The following is a 22627-nucleotide window of genomic DNA, read 5'->3' as shown; positions in this document are numbered from 1 at the left end:
ATTGAACCGACAACTTGGATCGTTTCAACTCAAGGTGAAGATCACATGAGAGAGATGGAACCCTGCGATCGTGTTTCCACCAAGTTTGGTTTGCTACAAGCAGAATCGTAACCTAAATGATTCCGCATCGAATAATCCTACCATGTTCCGTTTGAAATCAAACCAAAATTTCTATTGCCTCCAAGTCAACTCGATTGCGTGGCCCGGAACCTTAGAATTGAACCATTCATCAATAATAATGCCTTCCTTCATGCGTCCTGTTGTCTGAGCACCATCAATAACTCCCGAAACAGCCAATTCCCTTACGGCCCAGAACAGCTCACTGGACGCAAGGTTGCGAGCAATGCATTGCCTTGGTCCAAGACCAAAGGGAATGTAGTCACGCAGCATCGTTTCGGTTGAATCAAGCCACCGTTCGGGTTTGAAGGATCTTGAATCGGGAAATACATCCTCGTTGAAGTGTAGGCTAAATGAAGCACAACCGATGCAGGTACCACCGGGAAACTCGAAGGTCCTGGCCTCACCCGACGGCATCTTTGTCGAGAATGAAAACCCGGTCGACGGCACCACGCGAGGTAGCCTTGTCGGGTTTGCCATAGACAGCCGCAGTCCTTCGCGAACTACACCTCGGAGATATGGGAGAGTCTGCGGATCAGCCTGCAAAGCTGCTGGCGACGCGAGTTCGTCTTTTAGCTTTTTGTATGCCTTTGGCGATTGTGCTAAATGCCAACATATCGTGCCGAAATTCATCCCAGTGCTGTCGGTGCCAGCGAACATGAGATCCATACACTGTAACGCGGCTTCTTCCTTACTGATGCCAGCTCTCAGTAACCGAGCCTGGTATGTCTGATTCCTCTCCAGATCGGCATCGGCATCGTCAACAACTTGGGTGCAGAAGCGCGTGACCAGATCCATCGACCGATCGACCTCTTGGTCAGGGAGAAGCTTAGGCAGGATCCACTCGAGACCGTGAAAGATCCATTTTGGCAATAGAAAGAATCGTCCAACGGCGACGAATGTGTCAACAAACTTGCTGGCAGACAATTTCGTGGACGAATTACTGGTTTTGTATGCCTCAAGCTCGGCAATGGCTCCGTAAGATTTGCCGAGCAGATACTCAGTGACAGCATCAAGGGCCAGGCACCTCCCCATAGTGAGCATGTTGACTGTTCCTCCGTTGGATGCCTGTTCTTTGATGTGCACGACAAGTCTTTTTGCACAGGACTGGAGGATTGCATCGCCCTCTTTGCGAATCGATGCAGGACTGAACATGCCGACTACTGCCTTTGCCCGAATGGATCTATGTGCTGGGCTCAGAGCGGAGAAGATGGTTGGATACCCGTCAAAGTCGAAGTTGGCGTAACAAGGCGCTTTCAAGAACCCACCTTTCTCCGAGTAGATAGGGGTAAGGGCCGCACCATCGCTGATATCAATATCATTTGGGGCTATCCGGACGACCGGTCCATAAACCGAATGCAGCCGTGCAATTGAAGTTGTCTCGTCGCCGACATACGAGTGGTACCATAACCAGAGCGGGGATATGGTTGCTATCCATGGCCCAGGAACCTTGTGCAAAGGGTGAAGAAAGATGTTGGAGATGAAATAGAAACCGAGAACCGCCAACGGTGTGATGCCAAGTAAAATCACGGCCTTATTGGCCATCATGGCCCAAAGATCGGCAAAAACGGCCATAGTGTCTATGCTTACCCAGGCCTCTGGTTGCTCAATGCTGAGTATGTGTCTTGTATCAAGATAGCTAAAGGAAACCTTCGACTCAACAAAGAATATGGCGGCATGGGTATGGTGAGTCATGAGGTTGCATTATAATATGATTACACGTGACTTTCGCTAATGTCAACCCTCGGACGATAGCAGAGAACCAATCAGAAAGAGGTATAACTTGGCTTTTTTGCAACTCATTCATTTAAATAGCACTGAAGGTACACGATTTCTGGGAGAAACCCTAAGGTAACTCTTTTGGGAATCCATATTGGTACTACCATTTTGTGACACCTCCGTCAACCACAATGTCGCTTCCCTGACAGTATCTGTCAAGCCTCAGTCATCGCATCTCATCATTTAGCTTAATTAAAGTAGGCCAACATACCTGCTAGCATCGCTGGCCAGAAAGACGCATGCACCTTTGATATCATCTGGCTCTGCAACTCTACCGTTCATGATTTCGTCCTTCCAACTCTCCAGAAGGTCGGGAAAAGGGGCTGTCATCTCGGTTCTCACGTAGCCGGGAGAGATTGAGTTGACGCGGATGCCATGCTTGTCCAGCTCAGCAGCGATAGGCGCCACCATCGCTCGAACGGCGCCTTTGGTACCGCAGTAAGCAGTAGACCGTTGTGAGCGAATCGCAATATGAGATGCAATGCTGGCGACGAAAATAATGCTGCCGTATTTGGTCCCGTTCGAGATCATGGCCTTTGCAGCAAGCTTGGCGGAGAAGTATAGTCCCTTGCAATTGACCCCGTAGAGCCTGTCAAAATCTGCCTCTTCGGTGTCGAGAAATTCCACGTTCTTGTTCACACCAGCGCAAGCAACGAAGATGTCCAGCTTACCGTCGAAGTCGGTCGCAACGGAGGCGAAGCCTTTCTCCAAGCTTGAAACCGATGTTACATCCACAACGTATGCCTTTGCTCGAACACCAGTTGCTGCGGAGAGTTGTTCAAACGCGACGGGGTCTGGGTCGATCAAGTCGAAGATGGCGACATCAGCCCCTGCTTCAGCAAGACCTTGGGCAAAAGCAAGCCCACAACCCCGGCCACCACCCGTGACAACGGCGACGCGACCCGTCAGAGAGAACTGGAAGTGTTAGAGTCTATTGCAGGCATGACCTTTGACCCCCCTTGCCTTTCGACGTACTTTTGACATCTCGGGAGGTTGTGTTCTGCTTGTGTTTTTGAGACGACTGAGAATCGCTATGTTTCAATGGTTATTGGATATAGTTGTTTGATTATGTCTGGGTCACTTGAGGTGTTTCTGTTTTGTCGTACAGAGGATAGCTAAAAAGGAGTATGATGTAACATTGCTCCTGAAGGATATGGATCATAAACTTTTAACAACTTCGGCGATAGCACGATGAGTGAATGGCAGTTTTTGATTTGTTTTGAGCTCAGCGCCTTGTCGACAAGGTTAATCAAAGTCTACTTGCTGCCGATCGAAAAGCATTCGGAATGTTCTAAACTTCACCATTCGCTGCGGCATCGATGCACAGTGATAGCCTCTCCTTTCCATTCCCCCATTCTCTTGTCAGGTCACGGTTCTTCTAATACATGGTAACCATAACCCAGTCATCATATCTCGTCCCGATGGGTGCATCGTAGATTGTTGGGTGCCATTCCAGCTGCCTGGTTTGGCAGTAGTTGGCTCTCTGCCCCGGAGAAGTCGCTTCTGTTTGGAAGATAAAAGCATTGCAGGGGTCTAAAACAACCAGGACCATAACGAGCTGACGATCTGATGCAATCAAGGTCCCATTCATGTACCAAAAGTATGCGGAGAGAACACAGAACGCCAAAGGCTTATCATAATCCAGGTGGGTGTTCAGAAGTGGGTGTCATTTCGTTCGTCGATCCAAGAATGGGGGTGGAGCCGCCCGTTCCCCCCATCAACCGATAAGTGCTACGAGGGTTGAATGGACGTGACCAACAAGTCCCAACGCAAGGAAATGCAAGGACAGGTTAGAATGAGTTCGAAGTTACATCTGCGACGTAGCATTGAGAACGGGAGACATTCTAGGCCCAGTTCCCCGCACCCCTATCTGTGGTACGTAGACTGGGCGTTGAGAGGTGAAGATACCAAAGAACCAAAGCATGCGATAAGACATGCATAGCTTTGTCTCTATGCAAAACCCCCATCACTGAGGGGTAGGTCTCGAAGTGCTGAGACTCGGCTTCAACCAAGTACCAGGCTTTTGGGCCAAACGACTTCCTAGCCCGTATGTTGTTGGTTCGAATTTGCATCATAAAGAAAGGTCTCAATCGCGGGGATAACGTTCGGACATCCGTATACACTTCGCATCTGCGATATTGAATGACGCAAGCATCTATCACGCACAATGGGAAAGAAGAAAGTGATTGTCTGGTATGGAGCCGCCTTGGAGAAGCATTGCTCAGACATGGATGTACTCTAACACCCCTCGCGTTATAGCTATGGTGTGGATATCGATGCCGTAGCTGGCTGGCTCGGCTCTTACGGCGGCGAGGACAGCACTAGCGACATCAGTCGAGGTAAGTACTATTCTTGAAGCCGGTGACTTTTGGTGATGTCGACCTGGGGCAGCTGATAAATGGTTGGATCCAAGGTCTTTGGGCTGGGACTATCGGCACGCGCCGCCTTCTGAAGCTTTTTGAAAAGTACAGCATCAAAGCCTCTTGGTTTATTCCTGGCCATACTCTGGAGACATTTCCAGAAGAATGCGCCATGGTGCGTGATGCAGGGCACGAAATCGGCCTGCACGGCTACAGTCACGAGAACCCTGTCGATATGACTCTGGAGCAGCAGCGCGATGTCCTCGACAAGACGTGGAAGATGCTCACCGAGTTCTGCGGCAAGCCCCCTAAGGGCAGCGTTGCGCCGTGGTGGGAGACCAGTGAAGAGGGCACCGAGCTGCTCCTGAGCTATGGCATCGAGTATGATCACTCAATGTCGCACCATGACTGTCAGGCGTACTGGTTGAGAACCGGGGACACCTGGACCAAGATCGATTACACGCAAAAAGCCGAGACATGGATGAAGCCCCTGGTGAAGGGGAAGGAGACTGGATTGGTCGAGATCCCTGGTTCCTGGTACATTGACGATCTTCCTCCCATGATGTTTATGAAGAACTCGGCGAACTCGCACGGTTGGGTGAATCCCAGGTAAGTGGCTTTTTTTTTTTTGGACTATGACGACAGTCCTGAGAGGCTGACAATGATTGCGCTGCAGGGATGTTGAAGATATCTGGCGGGATCATTTCGACTACTTTTACAGAGAATATGGTAAGTATACTAACAGTTTAAAGAAGAGTGGATAGTTCGGGATTTTGACCATGAGAGCAGACGAGTTTATTTTCCCCATGACAATCCACCCGGATGTCTCGGGTCGGCCCCATGTTCTCCTGATGCATGAGCGCATCATTGAGCACATAAACAAACACGAAGGTGTCGAGTGGGTAACGATGGGAGAGGTATTTTACAAATTCTCACTTATTGCACTTTTGCGGTATTCTAACTTCTGGAAAGATGAGCGACTACTTCAAGTCCAAGAACCCGGTTCCGGAAGGGGGACTAATGCCTGCTAGTAAGGAGGAGGTCATGAAAAAATACGAGGAGTGGAAAAAGACGCAGTCGTAGGCAGTTGAGATACTGATGCGAGTGTCGAGGCTAGTGAGGTCCACCAGTATACTCCCTTACACAAAATATATCCATGAATGAGGAAGTAATTTGTGAAGGCTGCTGATGAAGATGAATTTTACTCCTCAGGCTAGGATTCGGATGTGGCTGGGTCATCCGCCACTATGGTTCATGAGGGTGAAGTGAAATGATATCTCGAAAACCTCTTTCTATGACCAGATGCTAGTCTGTTATAGTCAAGATCAACCAACCCCAGGCTCAAACCAAAGCTAGGAACCAAAGACTATGGAAGCAGAAAATATCCCGCATCTAAGCTCAAGAGTGTCTCGCAGGACTGCATACCCCTTCGACTCTTCACTGAACGTGCCATGCGATGTCAGAAAGAGCAGTAATGAACCGTCCATCATTCCCAGAACCATCTTCCGCGTTCATCTAGCCCCCCTTTGCCACTTCTTGACACCATGCATGCCACCTTATGAGGGACTGCAATTTAATGGTTCTCCTGCTCGAAATCGAGAAGATTCCAGAGGTTTTGGCTCAATTTTTCTCTGGGGAATAGCGTAACATTTCATAGATCCTGCGTTCAAAGCCCTCTCAAGGCTCACTCATCGTGTGCGGGAAGACGCTTGGGCGCGGAGAAACGAGTCTATTTCGCTGCCAAGACAACCTTACCCAAACGATTCTTTCGCATGCCCCGTCAGTTGGACTAATGCCGGAACAAATCAAGATAGCGTCTTCCCGTGCCCGATGGGGTAGTCAACCGTACCGCAAAGGTAGCTGAGGTCAGTCAAACACTGTTAGCTTGCGAAGTAGAACGCAGGCTCGTCTGTCCCTCTCTGCACCCCACAAATTCCAGCAGGCTTGCAGAAACAGCGGCTTAGACACTGGTCAGGCCGTGCCGGTCATGCGCCTTGGCGTATTTCGACGGGCTACGTGTTAGTGCCCATCCTCGCAGCCTAACTCAACGTGAGTCCTGATCCGCTATCCCAACGGTAGCAATGCAGAGTACTTTCGAGCACCGTGCTATCAGCTCATGTGTGACCTCCAGTGCAGCGCAGCCAGCCGCTCGCTAGCGACACCACTTGCCCACTTGTTTACCAAATCGTGCAAGGAGATGGGAGAGAAGCCATATCGACAGTATGTGAAAGCCAGAGGAGATATTGTGCTCAAGTAAGAATCGAATCTCTAGAGGTTCTTGATGTCAAGAAAATAGACTGGCGAGCTACCTCGATACACGCATTTGGCGTCGTTGTCGCCGCCCCAGGCCCCCGCTACGTCCAAGGGGCTCGGTCCGGCTCAGAAGCGTCCTAAAACGGCGTCACTGCCGGACGGAGCCGCGGAGGTCAGCGACTAGCCGTTAAGTTCGTTGTATCTTCATGCAATAGAGCTTCCTAGCCACGCAATAAGGAAATTTCTTCCAATTACTTATAGTGAACGCAATATCCATATCTGGCCTCCAATCACTATATAAGAAAGTCCTCAACGTGCCAGGAGCCTGTTTGACCCCCAAGATGGGACATCCGAGACCTTGCTGTTCCGTGTATAGTTCCCGTCCTCAAATCGAGGATGCTCCTGCATAGGCGCCGACCGAAAAGGAGAGGCGACCCTTCACATGTCCACCACACAACCCGAGCTTATCGACCCACCCTGCGACTTGCTTGTAGATAGGCGCCCTGTGCCTGTCGTGGACGACTCGCAACCAACCCCATTTTGCAGGCGAGATGCATCCGTCTTATCGCCGAGCTGCGTGGCATTCTTGTTCCCAGCTTTCTCCGCAAGAGGCGACAGCAAGGCGGTTTGCCAAGTGGCGGGTGGAGAAACAAGAAACAGGGGGTTGGTTCTGTTGATAGAAAACAGAGTACATGCCTTCCAATTGACCATCCTGGTGTGCCAGTGTCCCCCTCCTGAAAATGACAACGGTCTTCCTTCGGTTCGATGCAAAGCATGTCATAGGTGACCTCCGCTATTGCTAGAAGACGGAGGGGCCAATATGTGAGCTCGACGAGTCTTCATGGGCACAATGAACAACCAATCTCTCGCTTGACAATATCGCAATTCGAATTTGCCAATCGTGATAGAATACTCCTCGATCCATCACTAAGTCAGAATCTAGCAGATGTGCGACGGTGCTGGCAAGTTGCTGCTGTGCTTGCCGCCGTACTCTCCCGATTTGTCTCTATTGAGGAGTACCTCGCAGAGCTGGAGGGTTTTATCAAACGATACTCGCCTGTTTGTTACAGTGCCATGAGTCGCTGGCGAGATAATTAACCCCACATCAATGGGCGTCTGTTGCGCTGTTGTCTGGGCTCCCGTCTTAGGTCTATACGATGCCGCCGGGCTCCTGCAGTCGTTGGTCAAAACTGGGCATGGTGTGATCATCAGGGATTGCGAGACGCAGGAAAGCGCGCTTGTGTTGATTTAGGCATGCACAGTGGCGTTGCACTTTGTCTAATAGCCAGCTCTGATAGAACCCCTTTATATAGAGGTCATCTGTCATTCGCTTATAATGCAAACGAGTGTTGATGAGAAACATTCAATATCTGGTTTTTTGACCGGTTTTGGATGCAGGCAAACGGTGCTTAAGTAGGTGAATAGCTCCTGGGAGTTCAAGACCGCATTGAGAGCGTGGGGCTACCGTAACCAATACGCTTTCTAAGGGGTTGACCAGACGGAATTCACCATGCTGCATGGCCAGTAATGGCATCACAATGGTTGGTCCAGTTCATCGTCCGTTGGTTCATACAAGCACTCTACACACATGAGTGTGTTACTCACTTATCGCCTGCATTAGACCGTTGGCCTTGGGCGTAGACTTACTTATATTAGTCACATATTTAAATACGCTGTCGCTTCCTGCTAACTCCATTTAACTTATTCTCGGGGAAAAGTCTCATCCACACATTGGCATGACAAGTCACTTGTCTAGCATCATGGCCTTCCATTGTAATGTTTGCGACCGGTCTTTTGGTAGCAAGGAGGCTTTACAACAGCATCTACGCAACTCTCCTGTTCATAAACTGTCTTTTGAATGCAAAACTTGCAACCGATCTTTTGGCACCGAGGAGGCTTTACAACAACACCTACGCAACTCTCCTGTTCACGCACTGTCGTTTGAATGCAAAACCTGTAACAGATCTTTTGGCACCGAGGAGGCTTTACAACAACACCTACGCAACTCTCCTGTTCATGCACCGTCGTTTGAATGCGAAACCTGTAACCGATCTTTCGGTAGCGAAGAAGCTTTACAGCAACATCTACGCGACTCTCCTGTTCATACGCTGTCTTTTGAATGCGAAACCTGTAACCGGTCTTTCAACAACAATGAGGCTTTACAACAACACCTACGCGACTCTCCTGCTCATCGACAAAATATAGAAACCCCTTTAGACGCATTTTTCCACTCTTACCCTACGTTCAATTATGATCCTACTCTCCCCCGAACGAATCGTATGCCAACTTGGAAAGACATATGGGCTGGCACCATGACCAACACAAGTCACCCAATCCGTGGAATGAATACCAAGAGGCGCTGAAAAAGGAAATGGAGATGTGGATGGGTGCAGAAGACAACTTGACTGCGTGGCATGTGCTTTGTCGCGCAATTGATATCAAGCCACTTCCGAATACCTGTGAAGGATGCGAGAAGGTAAGAGTTTATTATACAATAAAATTTGGTTGGTTCATCCTGACACTGATCGTAGGCTACACGACGGACACATGTGAACATCATCGATCTGATGCACTACCAACGGAGCAACAAGGGAAGAGTCCAGACTTTCCACAACGTGCAAGAGCTGCGAGCCTACACCTTGAAGACACGAAAGATATTTCCCAATACATTAGGCTCAAGCAGCAGCGTTGTCTTAAGACACCTACTTCGGTACATGTTTCGCACGAGCTCTTGAAAAGCGAACGGTAGTGTTCCTTTACAACCTACGCTGAAGGAGGATTGTCATGCCGATAGGCCATTTAAGTATGCATTCTGCCGGCACTATAAAAGTACCTTGGTCATGTAGAGCATCCACTTCCTATCATGCAAGTATGTAGACATGAACTTACGTGTCTGGCATTCCTAATGGCTATAGGCATCAAAATGAACTTTAACGGAGAAGAGAGGCATACCACGGCCTCCAATGTCTAATATCGTATCACATTTCCTCGCCACTACTATAGAATCAGATTTGATTCTCCTTATTACGCCATTTCAGTATGCAGACAGCAATAGCATACACTTTGTTAATGGAACTTGATTGAGGTCCATCTTCTACTGTGAGGCTCCGCTTCTCCCTCGCAAAGCATCGTCTATCATCTTCCCAGCGGCGAGTACCACCTCTTCCTCCAGCTTCCGGCCAACGATCTGCAACCCCACTGGCAAACCAAGGGCGGCCATCTCTTCCCTATGACATGTCCATAGGCTGATATTCCACTGGTCTTCGGCGCCTCTTGCTTCCACATCCCAAGGCTCGTGAACATCCTGCTGGCAGACCTGTCCCCCGGGGATGACTAGCGCCGGGTAGTCGAGAAAGTTCCACACTTTTGTGTATCCAACCCAGCGACACCCGCCATGTGGCACCGCCGCGTGCGGCATGGGTGGCAAGAGAAGGATGTCAGCCGTGCGACCCGTCTTGGATGATCGGATAGACTGCCACTTTTCAAGATATCTCTGCTGTAGCTCCCACTTGCGTTTGTTCAGCTGCCAGTATTCGTAGACGGAAATGGGCTCGCCGCGCTTGATAAGCTTGTCCACATGGGGGATAAACGGCTCACCCCCGACTTCCACGTCTTTTCTGATGTCTTCACAACCATCTACTGTGTAATATTGGTCCTAGAAGTAGACAATCAGCGAAGAACCGAAAGCAGAGATTTCACTGGACTAACCATGATCCTTATACACTCACCGTGCAGGTCAGCGTTCCATTCCAGCACTTCGTGACCCGCTGCTTTCAGAGTCTCCACCGCCGCACGAAGAACACGGGACAAGGGCGGATGAGGACGGACAACTTCATCATCGTACAGAACACCAATAGTCAGGGGCCTGGACAAAGTTTCTCTGTATACATCGTCTCGCCAAGGAATCGGTGCGCAGCGAGCATCCAACTCCCATGGCCTGGCGTCGATGAGGTGCTTCATCGTTAGATGAATAGTGTTAAGGCTGCGAGCCATCGGACCAACAGCCGATGGGACATGTTCTTGGCCCTCTGTGGAGACCGGGACGCCCCTGTAGGGCAAACGTCCGCTCTGTGAGAGATATCAGCTTCCATTGCATCGAGTACAATTCCGAGACAGGAGCTCGGCTTCCTTCTTGCGGCAACTGGAATAACCTACACTGGGTTTGAACCCATACAGCCCCATCATGTGCGATGGAATGCGAATGCTCCCTCCAATGTCTGTTCCAAATCCTAGAACCGAAGCATTACAAGCAAGCAGGGCTGCCTCGCCACCAGTTGAGCCGCCAGGAGTGTATTTGTCACTCAGGGGATTGGTCGTGAGACCCCATAAAGGATTCTCTGTCTCACACCACTGTCATGGAGGAAGAGGTTAACAGTCAGCCTCGTTCGCTATTAATCGGACTCGCGAGCAGCGTAATAACAGGCGAGTTCTATGACTGACCATGATGCTCTGCGGAATATTGGACTTGGCAATTATGACGGCACCCAAAGACCGTAGGATTTTCACAATCACAGCGTCTTCTCCAGCTGGCTTGAATGATCTTCCGACATAACCAAGGGTCGAGTCAAAACCTTGAACATTGAACTGGTCTTTGAGTGTCATGGGAACGCCGTGGAACGGACCAAGAGGCTTGCCATGCTTGGTCATATAAGCGTCCAGTTCTCTGGCATGTAGCAACGCATCTTCGAAGAGTATCTCCGTCAAACTATTTAATAAACGTAGACTTAGTGAAGGCACTGTCAGATGTGATTTGAAGCTGCAGCCTACCAGTTGGTCTGAAACCGTCGGACTAATAAGTCAGTGCACTTTCGCCAAGTAATATGATGAGAGACAAATCCATACCTTCTCATGTGCTTCGATAGCTCTACAAAAGGTTAGATAGCCTAGTTAGTAATCACATCGTATGCTTAGGAGAACCAGAAGTGTACCTTTGGATGTACGCTTTGACAACATTCTCACATGAGATTTCGCCACGTGATATCATTAATGAGAGCCCTGCAGCGTCCCCAATGCTCGTGATGTCAACAAACCTTGCATCCTTTCCTTCTTGTGCTTGTGCGGCGATAGATTCTGCCCGAACCTGTCTCTTGTTAGCCACTACATCTTGCCAGTCCTGCGTGGGCTTTGTGGTTGCAGGTTCCATCATGGCTGCCGGTGCGCTATCCAGAATGCACACGTAATAATGTTAGGGGGGTTGTTGAACAGCTGTGAGTGGCTTGACTTGCTTTCAGCAGCCGCAAATGATATTTCTTCGATTTCTTTCAATCGAATGTCCGCGTGCTCTGAACCAACAACTGGCCGAAGTGACCAGCACGAAAATGTCGGGCGGATCTGATTGGTGTAATACGCCGGTATCGGACTTGGAACGCCGAGATCCTAACGAAGTGGTTTGTTTATCAGTGGAGACCGTTACACCGGGAAAAGATTTAGGTTCCTTTTCCCGCGGGATACCCCGCCTCGGCTTGGTTTGTGCCATCATGTTCTTTGATCCTTCGTAAGTGGGGGATCGATCTAATGCAGCCTGATACAGAATTGGCGGAGGAGCGGGAGAAAATGCCCGCCAAACATGGAGGGTCGCCTTCGGGCAATGATGGAAACAGCCAACATGGTAAGACACTTGTAGGCCCCGTTCGCATCACCATCAGCTGGATATTGACCCATGTTGTTCCTGCGATATGCAGTGACAAGTCTTGGGCACGATTCTGTGTCAGCAATAACTTTTTGCTCTGAGCAAGCTGATATTTCGTAATAACAAATTTGCATAGCTCTGTTGGTATAAGTCGTTTCGGCCACATATTCATATCGAACCTTGCATCCTCTGTGGATAACCAGCAACACTAAAGTTTAGCACAAATTGAGGACTTGTTTCTCTATCACAACACGATGACGGCAACTTCGACGACGCTTACGGGATCTCACACAAACGGCGGTCATAATTCATATTCTCAACAACGACAGAACGGGGGAGCGGGCAGATCTGATGTTTGCGTCGTCGGGGCCGGGCCGGCCGGCCTGATGCTCGGGTAGGTGTCCCACTTCATCCGGCAGGCCGAGCCCCACCCCGTGCTAATCCGGTGACGCAGGACTTTGCTTGCGAGATTCGGTCAACGCGTTCAAGTCATCGACGAGAGACCAGACCAGACAACTGTCGGCCGCGCAGATGGAATTCAGCCCAAATCCATCGAAACGTTGCAGATGCTCCGCCTCGGCGACGAGCTTCTCCGCACCGGAGTCAGGGTTCACGACATTTGCATGTGGCAGAGCTCCAACGATGCCGACCTGCGCCGGCTGAGCCGGTCCGTCCACTACCCGGCATCCGTTGTGGATGTTTTGCAGCCGTACATCCTGCTGTGTCATCAGGGTATGATGGAGGCTGTCTTCATCGAGGACCTCCGGAAGAGCGGAGTCGAAGTCCAGCGCAGCCACAGCTTCCAAACCTACTGCGCCCTAGACGACGGCTCTCTGCAGATTGATTGCGATCGCGCTGGTCTGGGTCCGACGGAAATCAACTCGGAATACCTCGTCGGCTGCGACGGAGCGCGGTCTCTGGTACGAAAAAGCATTCCCGGCACTTACACCCAGGGGACGCCGCACACCTCGGTCTGGGGCGTCTTGGACGGCGAACTGGAGACGGACTTCCCGGACATCTGGAGCAAGACAGTCGTCTTCTCAGAGCAACATGGGTCCATCCTCATTATCCCCCGTGAACGCAACATGACCCGTTTCTACATAGAGATGAAGTCTTCAACCTCGTCGAAGGACTTGGGCGAGGAGTACGTCATGGAACAGGCGCAGCTGATACTGGCACCTTACAGCGTTAAATGGCGCTCCGTGGAGTGGTTCGGCAACTACCAAGTCGCCCAGCGCGTGGCTGCGCGCTTCTCGGACGCGAGCCAACGAGCCTTCATCGCCGGAGACGCCAGCCACACGCACAGCCCAAAGGCTGCCCAGGGCATGAACACGAGCATACACGACTCGTGGAACCTGGGCTGGAAGCTGAACCTGGCGTTACGCGGGCTCGCCAAGGAAAGCGTCCTGTTGGGCACGTACGAGCAGGAGCGCAAGAAGATCGCGCACGACCTCATCGACTTCGACTTCGAACACGCCAACGAGATCGCCCGCGGCGATGCCAAGCGCCTGGCAGAGAATTTCAAGACCAACACGCGCTTCATCTCGGGCGTGGGCGTCGAATACGGCGAGAACGAGCTCAATCGAGGATGCGGAGAAGCCGTCAAGGGCTCCGCTAACCCGGGCTGCAATCTCCCACCCGCAAAGCTCACTCGGTACATCGACGCATGTCCCGTAGACGCCCAGCTGGACATTCCTGTTCTGGGGCAATTCCGCGTCTACGTGGTGTCGAACAATGTGTCGGGCGCTGCGGGCGCCTCGTTCTTGGGCGCCTTTGGTGACGGTATCACGCGGCCGTCTTCTCTGGTCTCGCGCCTGTCGAGGGTAGCAGCTCAGTCGTACGAATCGAAGCCCCGGGCCAGAAGGGCCGATGATATCTATGTCCGCCCTGAGAGATACACTCCAGTCAGTCAACTTTGCACATTTGCCCTCATCAGTAAGTGATTTCCTTTCGTCCGTCGGGTCCCTTAGTTCTCCCCACATCGGAGGACGCTCCGAGCTTTGTCCTTGACCAACCAGCGAGTTTCACTTGGCCATGTGTTTTGCACGCCATGACGCTGACACGGCGCGCACACAGCATCTACGGACAAGAACGAGTTCGAGATTGCTTCTCTCCCGCCCTTGCTTGCTCAGAGTGGCTGGACGGTATACCTGGACGATGCGGCGCACCTGGACACACAAGGCCGGTCCTGTACGGACAAGTGGCTGGGCGGTCTCCTCCCCAACGAAGCTGGGGTGATCGTCGTGCGACCGGACGGTTACGTAGGGTCTATTAGCCGTTGGAGCACTACAGATGGTGGCGCCGGCGAGTTGGCGGCACAATGGCTGGATGACTACTTTGGTGGCTTTTTACATGTAGCGGACGGCTATTAAACGGCGCTTCATGCAGGCCGAGCGAGGCAGGGAACATAGCGGTGTGTACGGAGTGACACGACAATATATGGGACATGCAGCGCAAGCGGCACGATTTTTGCTCATCTTACGCATCCGCCCAGCGTATGAGCTTCTTGGTGCGTCTGTTTATCTTCTCTGATCGGGTAATAATTCAAGGACACGAGAGCTTCAGTGTCCCTTTTGTTACGCGTGTCATCCAAGATTGACCTGCAGAGATTTTGCAGATAATGCAATATTGGCTTTTTTAGAATTGCGCGCGCTCCCGGGATGCGACCAGCCCACATCTATGAGATCATCATAGCACAACATGCGGGCGGAGGGTTTCACACCACTTCCTTGTTTTCTAAACTCTAAAGGCAGCTTGACGCGGCGCGCGGCCGGGTTGATTGGCGAGCCTATATCAAACATCCCAGCCGGTTTGGAGTCACCGTCAAGTTATGGAACAGGCCGTGCATGTCAAAGTGGGGGTGGGGAGGGCCCTAAAGGCTTAGGTTGGGACGATATATCGCAGCTAAGGGAGAGATTGACCGTATCAACATCCATACGCCAAGGCGAGTGATAGTCCATCTACATCTCCCTATCTGTCCAGCCTGAGGCTGAGGTGAAGGCTACCCTAGTGGAAAAGGACCCTTGATTTGTCCTTGGCCCCAGAAAGCCCCTGGCATAACGGGTCTTGAACTATATCATTGGTGGAGTGGCCGTTCAACGTGTTGGCTAACTTCCTGCAACCTTTTACTCCGGTTTCTTGGACCCTTACCTAGGGCAGTAAGCGCCTCGTCGTCGACTGCTGTAGTACCTGGCCTCAATAAAGCTAAGGTGCTCGACGCCCTGCAAGGCTGCGAGTTGCCGAAAATCCAGGTCCCAAGCTTCCCGTCTTTCTTTTTCGGGAGCAGGACCCAATCATCTAGTCGTCTATTTTCTTGCGTTACTTTTGCGAAACCACTTGGTGTTCAACATGTCTGCTCCGAGCGAGAAGAGTGTTGGTAAGGGTGCGGCGGACACCGGCTTGAGACGGACGTTATCCGGCTCCGTCCAGCACGGTGAAGCCGACTCTGATGCCGACTCGGCGCTCCGTGAGTTCTACACGGGTGCCGTGAATGAGAACTACCGTATGAAGTCAGAGCTCATTGCAAAACACCTGGGAGCCATTGGCATGGGAAAGTGAGTTCCCCTTCAAGCACCCGGTCCTATTGACTGGGACTAACGGCAGTTCTCAACCAGGTTCCAGTGGATTCTGTTTGTCGTGAATGGCTTTGGCTGGATTGTCGATAACTTCTGGTCCCAGGGCATCACGGCCATTCGACCGCCGGTCGGCAATGAGTTCATAGACATTGCGCGCCTTAGCTTCAGCTCCGTAGCCTATTACGTCGGCCTGATCGTCGGAGCCTCCTTCTGGGGTACGACTGCTGATCTCATCGGCCGCAAGCCGGCATTCAACGCGACCATCCTGTACGGCGGCGTCTTTGCATGCGCTGTGGCTGGAGTCCGGAACTTTACCGGCTTCTGCATCCTCTGGACGATCATTGGCACCGCAGCCGGAGGCAACGTCCCCGTCGACAGCGTCGTCTTTCTGGAGTTCGTGCCGCAAACCTATCAATGGCTGCTCGTTAGTCTGTCAGCGTGGTGGAACTTGGGACAGGTCATTGTCTCCCTGCTCGCTTGGTTGTTCCTGTCACACTTTGCGTGTCCTTCGGCGAACGCTCCGTGTCGCATGCAGGACAACATGGGTTGGTATGTTGAATTCGGCAACTTACCTCGATTGGTCGAAACATCGTCTCTGACAATGTTTAATTAGGCGGTACCTCATGATTACTCTCGGCGGCATCGCCATTGCTTTCGGCTTGATTCGAATCGTCGTTTTCAAAATCCCCGAGTCGCCGAAGTTCCTTATCTCAAAGGGCCGCGACGCCGAGGCCGTCGAGGCCGTGAACTACATTGCCCGATACAACGGTCGCCCTGAGACTCTGACTCTTGACATGCTCCAGGCCATTGACAGACGCTGCAATGGAACCGCGGCCTCGGACGACTGCACGAGCAGCAGTGTCGCCCCGGTAGACGCCGACGTGGCCCCGCGAGGGTCCAAACTGTCGCACATGGACATCCTGAGGGAGAGCTTCAGGGACTACAACGCCGACAACTACAAGAAATTGTTTGCCGGCAAGAAGATGGCGCAACACACCTCGGTGACTTTCCTCGTCTGGCTCACCGTCGGTGTGGCATACCCGCTGTACTTTGCCTTTATTCCGTCGTACTTGGAGACCAAGTCGTCGTATTCCGCGAACACGTCTTTGGACCACACTTACATGGTCTACTGCATCGTGTCCTCGGCCGGGGTGACTGGTCCGATAGCCGCCGGCTTCTGCGTCGAGACACGCTTCGGCCGTCGGTGGATGATGGCGGGCTCTGCCGTATTGACCGGGGCCTTCCTCTTCGCCTACACGGCCGTCGGAACCGAAGCTGCTGACGTTGGCTTCCAGTGTGCCACCGCGATTCTCGGAAACTTTGGTAAGTCTGCTGACTCTCTGGAACACAAGGCCGTGGGGACGAATTTGCTAACAGTCGCTTAACAGAATATGCCATCATGTACGCATTCACACCCGAGTCCTTTCCTGGCCCCGTTCGTGGGACAGGCACAGGAATCGCTGCCACGCTCCTTCGTCTGGGCGGTCTTGTGGCATCGTTTGTGTCAACATACGCCGGGTACACTGTGGTGCCGATATACGCCAGTGCGGCATTATGGGTACTGGTCGGCGGTTTCTGCTTCGGACTTCCTTATGAGACCCACGGGCATGCTTCTATTTAGTCGTTCTATCTATGTCTGATGACAGCCCTATCCACTTGTAGAGCATATACCCAAACACATGAGAATTCTTCGATTCTGGAAAACGACTCGCTTTGAATATGCGTTTATCTGCATTCGTCTCCAACGAAACAATACTAGGGCGACCACTCGTGATCTTGGGCTCCAGGTAAAGCCAAACTCCCGTTGGCAACGGGGAAAGAGAAGAAAGAGAAAGAGAAAATGCCCCCGGCTTCTCTGCTCCATAGGAGGGTCATTCCAACTCCTTAGATAACCCTCTCCTCACGTCACACAATCTCACCCCTGCTCGGTCATTGGCTGCTATCCACTTCCCGACGTTGTGCGGTAGGCTAAACTTTTCCGTCGCTAGCTCCTGGTGACACCGCTTATTCCCGTCGTTCCCACTCCAATCGCGTGTGGCCTTTTAGGACACGGGGACACAGCAGGACATTGAGATGAGGTTTCTGCCAGTCCAGTCATCGATAACTAAGAATGTCCGGTAGTAGCTCGTACACGTTATCGCTTACACGGTTCAAATAAGATTGCCCCACCAATGAACACCGTCTCCGTGCCGATGTGCGACCCATGTGGGGGTGAGAGCCTGGCATCCCGCGTTTCCGAGCTCCCCGCCCCTAGGCTAGCCCATGGACTTCCGAATGTAACTTGCGCGGGGATAAAATCGGCGGTTTCCGGAAGTGGATTGGGAAGTGGGTTGATAAATAACTTGTCAGTCTATTAATGACAGGGCGGATACAAACTACTTCATCCGTGTAAGTGAGTCTCCCCCAACCCCCAAGATAATAGACCTCCCGCCACTCCCAGGCATCGGGGGTTAGCTCCACTCCCACTCCTGAAAATGGGGTGTTGGTGCGCTTGAAATCAGCGATCAACGTGAAGATCTCTACCGCCAGAACAATGTATTCAGTGGTGAACAAACTCGTGGCTTTGCGCGGTGATTCAAGCTTCGTACAGCCTGTTGAAGACCTAGCACGTTCAACGTTATTAGATGGCTTATTAGGTCGCACAAGATTGGCACAGACAACCCTCGATAATCAAATCCGATCACTGCTCTCTAACGATACATCATGCCCAAGGCCACTACCCCTCCTCCCGCTTTTGCGGCCCTCATCGACACAGCATTGTTTACTCCATTGAAGCTGGGAAGCCTTAGCCTCAAGCATCGAATTGTGCAGGTAAGCCCTTCTCATAAAAAACATTCTTGTAGCCCGAGGGGTTTATGCCAACTCAACTGTAGGCGCCTACAACTCGCATGAGGAGCGAGTTCGAATCCCGCGGAGTATACGTCCCCGGCGCTCGTGTCGCAAAGTATTATGGCGAGAGAGCCAGTGATGGCGGTCTCCAGATCAGCGAGGCCACGGACATCTGCCTCAACGCCAGCGCATACCCTGGTGTCGCAGGCGTCTTCACCGACTCCCAGCTGCAGGGCTGGCGCAAGGTGACAGATGCCGTCCATTCCAAGGGCGGTTTTATCTTCGTCCAGCTCTGGCATACCGGCAGAGCCTCATCAGCCGGCATGAGAGGCGGCAACACCCCAGTCTCATCGGGCAGTCAGCCCATGGATGGGAAGTACCTAGACGGTACCGAGTGCAAAGATGGCCCTCCCAGACCTTTGTCCGTTGAAGAAATCCACGACCTGACGGCAGAGTGGGCTGCTGCTTCAAAGCGGGCGGTCGAAGTTGCAGGATTTGACGGTGTCGAGATCCATGGTATGAAGCCTTTAATGAGCAACTTTTGCATGGCCTCGCTAATAATACCTGTAATAGGCGCAAACGGATACCTATTAGAGCAATTCCTCCATGACAACATTAACGATCGTACTGACAAGTATGGAGGCTCAGTTGAGAACCGCTCAAGATTCCTCTTCGAGGTTTTGTCAGCTGTCAGCGCCGCCATCGGTCCCGAAAAAGTCGGCCTTCGTCTTTCCCCGTACAACTACTTCCAGGGGACGCGAGACAGCGACCCTAACAAACACTGGTCGTACATTTCCCAGAGACTCGCTGAGCTCCCAAACAGTCAGCGTCCCGTCTATGTGCACATGTAAGTACCTAATTCGTCTGTGTCCGGGACGGTATTGCTCACTCGGGCCACCCCGATCACAGGATCGAACCTCGTTTCGACGAAGTCCTCGACGAGGAGCAAAAGCTCGCCTCCTTGTGCGGATCAAAGCCAGAATCCAAGCCGGCCAACAACCTGACGCAGTTCAGAGATATGCTGAAGCCATCGGGCGTCAGATTCTTGGCTGCTGGGAATTTCGATCGTGACAACGCCTTGTCCAAGATCAAGAGCGGCGAATCAGATGCGGTGGTGTTTGGCCGGCACTTTATCGCCAACCCCGATTTGGTGGAGCGGTTGAGAAACGGCTGGCCGCTGAACCCCTACGACCGTACGACGTTCTATGGAGCGGAACCTCCCGAGAAGGGATACAATGACTATGAGTTCTACGAGGTTGACAATGCCGAGATCGTGGCAAATGATTAAGCCGGTGTGCCGTATCTAGACAGACTTTACAGAAGAGAATAGCATGAAATAGAAGCTTCTCATATGTCCAAAGTAATGATAGGATTGGGTTTTGGCTGCACAAAAGAATCAATCGCGGACACGGTTATTACATGAGCAAACACTTATTGTCCCCAGCAATTACTAATAAGGTTCAGAGATGTTTCCATAATGTGTAGATCGCAATCTTATTTGATAAAGAGCATCTCGCTTTTTTTTTGTTTTTTGTTTTTCTTTTCACTCAGAAGATTGAGTGCATTGTCATACATAGAGTAGAACCAAACTTTGAATGAGAACAGAGACGGTATACATCGACCAAGTATCTATAAACTTGCCCGGGGAACTTGGCAGTCTTGAGACGAGAAGGCTGTAGGAGTTGACGGCCATTTTGACTCAACGTCCTTCCACATATCATACGTCAACAACCATCTTGCTACGCCATGATATCTCCAGGGAAAGGGATCATCCCCAGTTTCCTGGGACTCGGGCAAAACAGGCGAGTCTTCGTTCAACCACTTCTCGTCCATTTCTCCAAAACGCTTAAACTTCTCATCCCGCTCAACCTGTTCCTTACCATCGTGAAGGTGATACATCCGTTGGTTGTAGGTACCGCGGCGGACGACCCTTTCCGTTCTCTCTCTGCGGCAGTCTTCGTAGATCTTCAGGGCCTTCTGCTTTGATGACTGCGACTTGTCGGTAAGCCGTGCAAGACACAAACCAAGGACCCCGCCGTCTTCGAGCGCCATCCCGGCCCCGCTGGCAAGATACGGCAGAGTGGCGTGCACAGCGTCCCCGAGCATCGTGAAGGCGCCAGATGGGTGCGACCAGGTCGGTTCCAGGCCAGGCCGGATGCAGAGGCGCCATTTGAGGACCTCGTCGCACATCTGCAGCATCTTGCTGATCCTTGTGTCCCATCCCTCAAAATGGCCCCTCATCTCCTCGATGTCTCCTTGCAAGGTGTTGCCGCCGTCGATCGGCATGTCATCCGGCACAAGCAGAACCATGTTGAACAGCTTGCCGCCCTTGAGCACGTAGTTGACGGCGTGCTTGTCCGGGCCCACCCAGTAGTTGACCTGGGGATTCTCTACAAAGCTCCGCAGTTCCGGATCGTTGAGCATGTCGGAAGTGTTCAGGAGGAGGCGATAGGCCAGATCTCCCGTCAGCTGGGGCGGATCCGGCCTGCATAGGAACTCTTCCCTCAGCTTCGAGTTGATGCCGTCGGCCCCCACGACAAGATCTGCAGACATTCTGCGTCCGTCGGCGAGGAAAACCGTCGCTGTTGCGTTGTCTGGAGAGACTGTGAACGTGTCGACCTTGGCGCCGGTTTCGAGTTTGGCGCCGAGCTCGACTGCCCGCTCGAGAAGGCACCGATGCAGGTCGGAGCGATGAAAGTCCCAGAATGGGAAGCCTCCCGCAGCAGCGGTGTAAGCGTGATAGTCCATGTCGGACAAGAAGTTGCCCTTCCAGCCGATGAAGTTGCATTTTTGGGGTTTTGTGGCGAACTTCTCGAGCTTCTCCTCCAGACCCCAGGAAAAGAGAATCCGCGCCGCGTTCGGTAGGACTTGGATGCCGGCTCCGACTTCTCCGATATTGGAGGCAGCTTCTAAGACTGTCACGTCATGTCCGGCGAGAAGTGTTGAGATGGCGGCACCAAGTCCGCCTAATCCGGCCCCGACAATGATTACCTTTTATGAAGGGTGATGGTTAGCCAGTCTCCGACTGAATGTTGGAAGCTTTCTTCGCTTACATGCAGCTTGCTGTCTGCGTCTCGCTGCCTTCTCTCCTGGATCACATAGGTTCTGGAGTCTCTCGTTTGCATGATGTTCGTCTTGCGAGGGGTACTTGAGATTGTGACGTGCGATTAGCAAATAGACAGTCTGTGACCTTCTGGTCTGTCCAGCCAAAGCATGTGATGATATGATTGGCAATGAACGCCGCGATTGAACCTAAAATGCTGCTCGGTTCGTCTACTCCGCACGCGCCAGCGTGGGATGCGGCTTGTATACAAAGCCCTCTCCAATGAAGGCAAACATTATCCAGCATATGCATACCATCTCCGATTGCAAAAGGGTAAACGGAAGAGTGGAATAATCGAATCACGATTTCCCGATGGTTCGTGCTCAAGTGGCATGCGGCTGCTCGGCTGATTCTGTGGCGCGACCTCCGAAGCCAACGCCCACATCAGCATTCCGTCTCCGGCTAGACGCGCCAGGTTTCCTCAACTATCTACCGGCGAGCCTGGTATCCCTAATACGGCAATACGGAGCTCAGAAGATAAGACATGGCCGGACATGGAGTGCAACACAGGCACATAGTCGCTTTACCCCGCCCTTATCTGTTGATAGTGCTGAGTTTGTTACTGCGGAGATGTTTGACTGCTTATCACGAGTGACAGTGATCGACAGTGGGGGAGGGGGCCAACCAGACAAGCATCCCAGACCTATCAACAGCCCCCTCTTCGGATATGTCACTCATTTTCACGGACCGGGTAAGGTTACTCTTCAGAGACGCGGAGGGAGAGATGCGGAGAAGTGGGATAGCCGGAGTCGTCAAATGGCCATGCTCATCCCCATTCCCCCATCTATGGAAGTAGCTTGGATACTTGCTGCAATTCCTTCGATGCCATTCTTTTCCTCGCACCTCTATGCAGATTGTAGAGCTGAAGTCTCATTTTGCAACTAGGGGTGATTGAGGTTGTGACCGGAAGTGGGTAGCAGCACGGTCTTGTTGCAGCCGCGAACGACCCCATGACAATGGCTGCCATCCATGACAATCATCG

General features: G+C 52.0%; 9 protein-coding genes across 9 annotated transcripts; 5 read left to right on the top strand and 4 right to left on the bottom strand.

Annotated features, from left to right (window-relative positions):
* Window positions 1-47: 47 nt before the first annotated feature.
* On the bottom strand, window positions 48-1774 carry LY79DRAFT_569823 (cytochrome P450). The gene has a single exon (XM_060559090.1). It carries the CDS (start codon window positions 1690-1692, stop codon window positions 172-174), a length of 1521 nt encoding a protein of 506 aa, XP_060408505.1. The 5' UTR covers window positions 1693-1774; the 3' UTR covers window positions 48-171.
* Window positions 1775-1962: 188 nt separating this feature from the next.
* Window positions 1963-3077, bottom strand: LY79DRAFT_43755 (short chain dehydrogenase). Its single transcript, XM_060553170.1, has 3 exons — window positions 2872-3077; window positions 2108-2811; window positions 1963-2048 (listed from the first exon to the last, which is right to left on the bottom strand). Exons 1-3 carry the CDS (start codon window positions 2878-2880, stop codon window positions 1997-1999), a joined length of 765 nt encoding a protein of 254 aa, XP_060408504.1. The 5' UTR covers window positions 2881-3077; the 3' UTR covers window positions 1963-1996.
* A 784-nt stretch (window positions 3078-3861) lies between these two features.
* Window positions 3862-5467, top strand: LY79DRAFT_43750 (polysaccharide deacetylase). Its single transcript, XM_060553169.1, has 6 exons — window positions 3862-4089; window positions 4156-4235; window positions 4310-4865; window positions 4933-4985; window positions 5046-5173; window positions 5229-5467. The coding sequence occupies exons 1-6, from the start codon at window positions 4064-4066 to the stop codon at window positions 5337-5339; spliced, it is 954 nt and encodes a 317-aa protein (XP_060408503.1). The 5' UTR covers window positions 3862-4063; the 3' UTR covers window positions 5340-5467.
* A 2802-nt stretch (window positions 5468-8269) lies between these two features.
* LY79DRAFT_594331 (uncharacterized protein) lies at window positions 8270-9244 on the top strand (the record flags this gene model as incomplete). Its single annotated transcript, XM_060561673.1, has 4 exons — window positions 8270-8298; window positions 8473-8751; window positions 8805-8985; window positions 9041-9244. The coding sequence occupies 4 exons, from the start codon at window positions 8270-8272 to the stop codon at window positions 9242-9244; spliced, it is 693 nt and encodes a 230-aa protein (XP_060408502.1).
* Window positions 9245-9430: 186 nt separating this feature from the next.
* Window positions 9431-11867, bottom strand: LY79DRAFT_43718 (amidase). The gene is made up of 7 exons (XM_060553168.1): window positions 11438-11867; window positions 11352-11373; window positions 11277-11284; window positions 10950-11214; window positions 10665-10859; window positions 10218-10577; window positions 9431-10164 (listed from the first exon to the last, which is right to left on the bottom strand). The coding sequence occupies exons 1-7, from the start codon at window positions 11653-11655 to the stop codon at window positions 9604-9606; spliced, it is 1629 nt and encodes a 542-aa protein (XP_060408501.1). The 5' UTR covers window positions 11656-11867; the 3' UTR covers window positions 9431-9603.
* Window positions 11868-11931: 64 nt separating this feature from the next.
* LY79DRAFT_569802 (FAD binding domain-containing protein) lies at window positions 11932-14801 on the top strand. The gene is made up of 4 exons (XM_060559089.1): window positions 11932-12117; window positions 12191-12532; window positions 12593-14073; window positions 14215-14801. Exons 2-4 carry the CDS (start codon window positions 12393-12395, stop codon window positions 14508-14510), a joined length of 1917 nt encoding a protein of 638 aa, XP_060408500.1. The 5' UTR covers window positions 11932-12117; window positions 12191-12392; the 3' UTR covers window positions 14511-14801.
* A 305-nt stretch (window positions 14802-15106) lies between these two features.
* Window positions 15107-17628, top strand: LY79DRAFT_642402 (major facilitator superfamily transporter). The gene is made up of 4 exons (XM_060562377.1): window positions 15107-15692; window positions 15753-16262; window positions 16327-17036; window positions 17102-17628. Exons 1-4 carry the CDS (start codon window positions 15487-15489, stop codon window positions 17332-17334), a joined length of 1659 nt encoding a protein of 552 aa, XP_060408499.1. The 5' UTR covers window positions 15107-15486; the 3' UTR covers window positions 17335-17628.
* A 397-nt stretch (window positions 17629-18025) lies between these two features.
* On the top strand, window positions 18026-20006 carry LY79DRAFT_642398 (NADH:flavin oxidoreductase/NADH oxidase). The gene is made up of 4 exons (XM_060562376.1): window positions 18026-18524; window positions 18587-19058; window positions 19116-19389; window positions 19452-20006. Exons 1-4 carry the CDS (start codon window positions 18417-18419, stop codon window positions 19828-19830), a joined length of 1233 nt encoding a protein of 410 aa, XP_060408498.1. The 5' UTR covers window positions 18026-18416; the 3' UTR covers window positions 19831-20006.
* On the bottom strand, window positions 19984-21903 carry LY79DRAFT_642394 (FAD binding domain-containing protein). Its single transcript, XM_060562375.1, has 2 exons — window positions 21596-21903; window positions 19984-21533 (listed from the first exon to the last, which is right to left on the bottom strand). The coding sequence occupies exons 1-2, from the start codon at window positions 21665-21667 to the stop codon at window positions 20172-20174; spliced, it is 1434 nt and encodes a 477-aa protein (XP_060408497.1). The 5' UTR covers window positions 21668-21903; the 3' UTR covers window positions 19984-20171.
* Window positions 21904-22627: the final 724 nt, after the last annotated feature.

Source organism: Colletotrichum navitas (assembly GCF_030913465.1).
Source record: "Colletotrichum navitas strain CBS 125086 chromosome Unknown LY79scaffold_105, whole genome shotgun sequence".
Taxonomy (NCBI): Eukaryota; Fungi; Ascomycota; class Sordariomycetes; order Glomerellales; family Glomerellaceae; genus Colletotrichum; species Colletotrichum navitas.
Note: the sequence above shows the minus strand (reverse complement) of the source record. Positions and strands in the feature narration are given on the sequence as shown.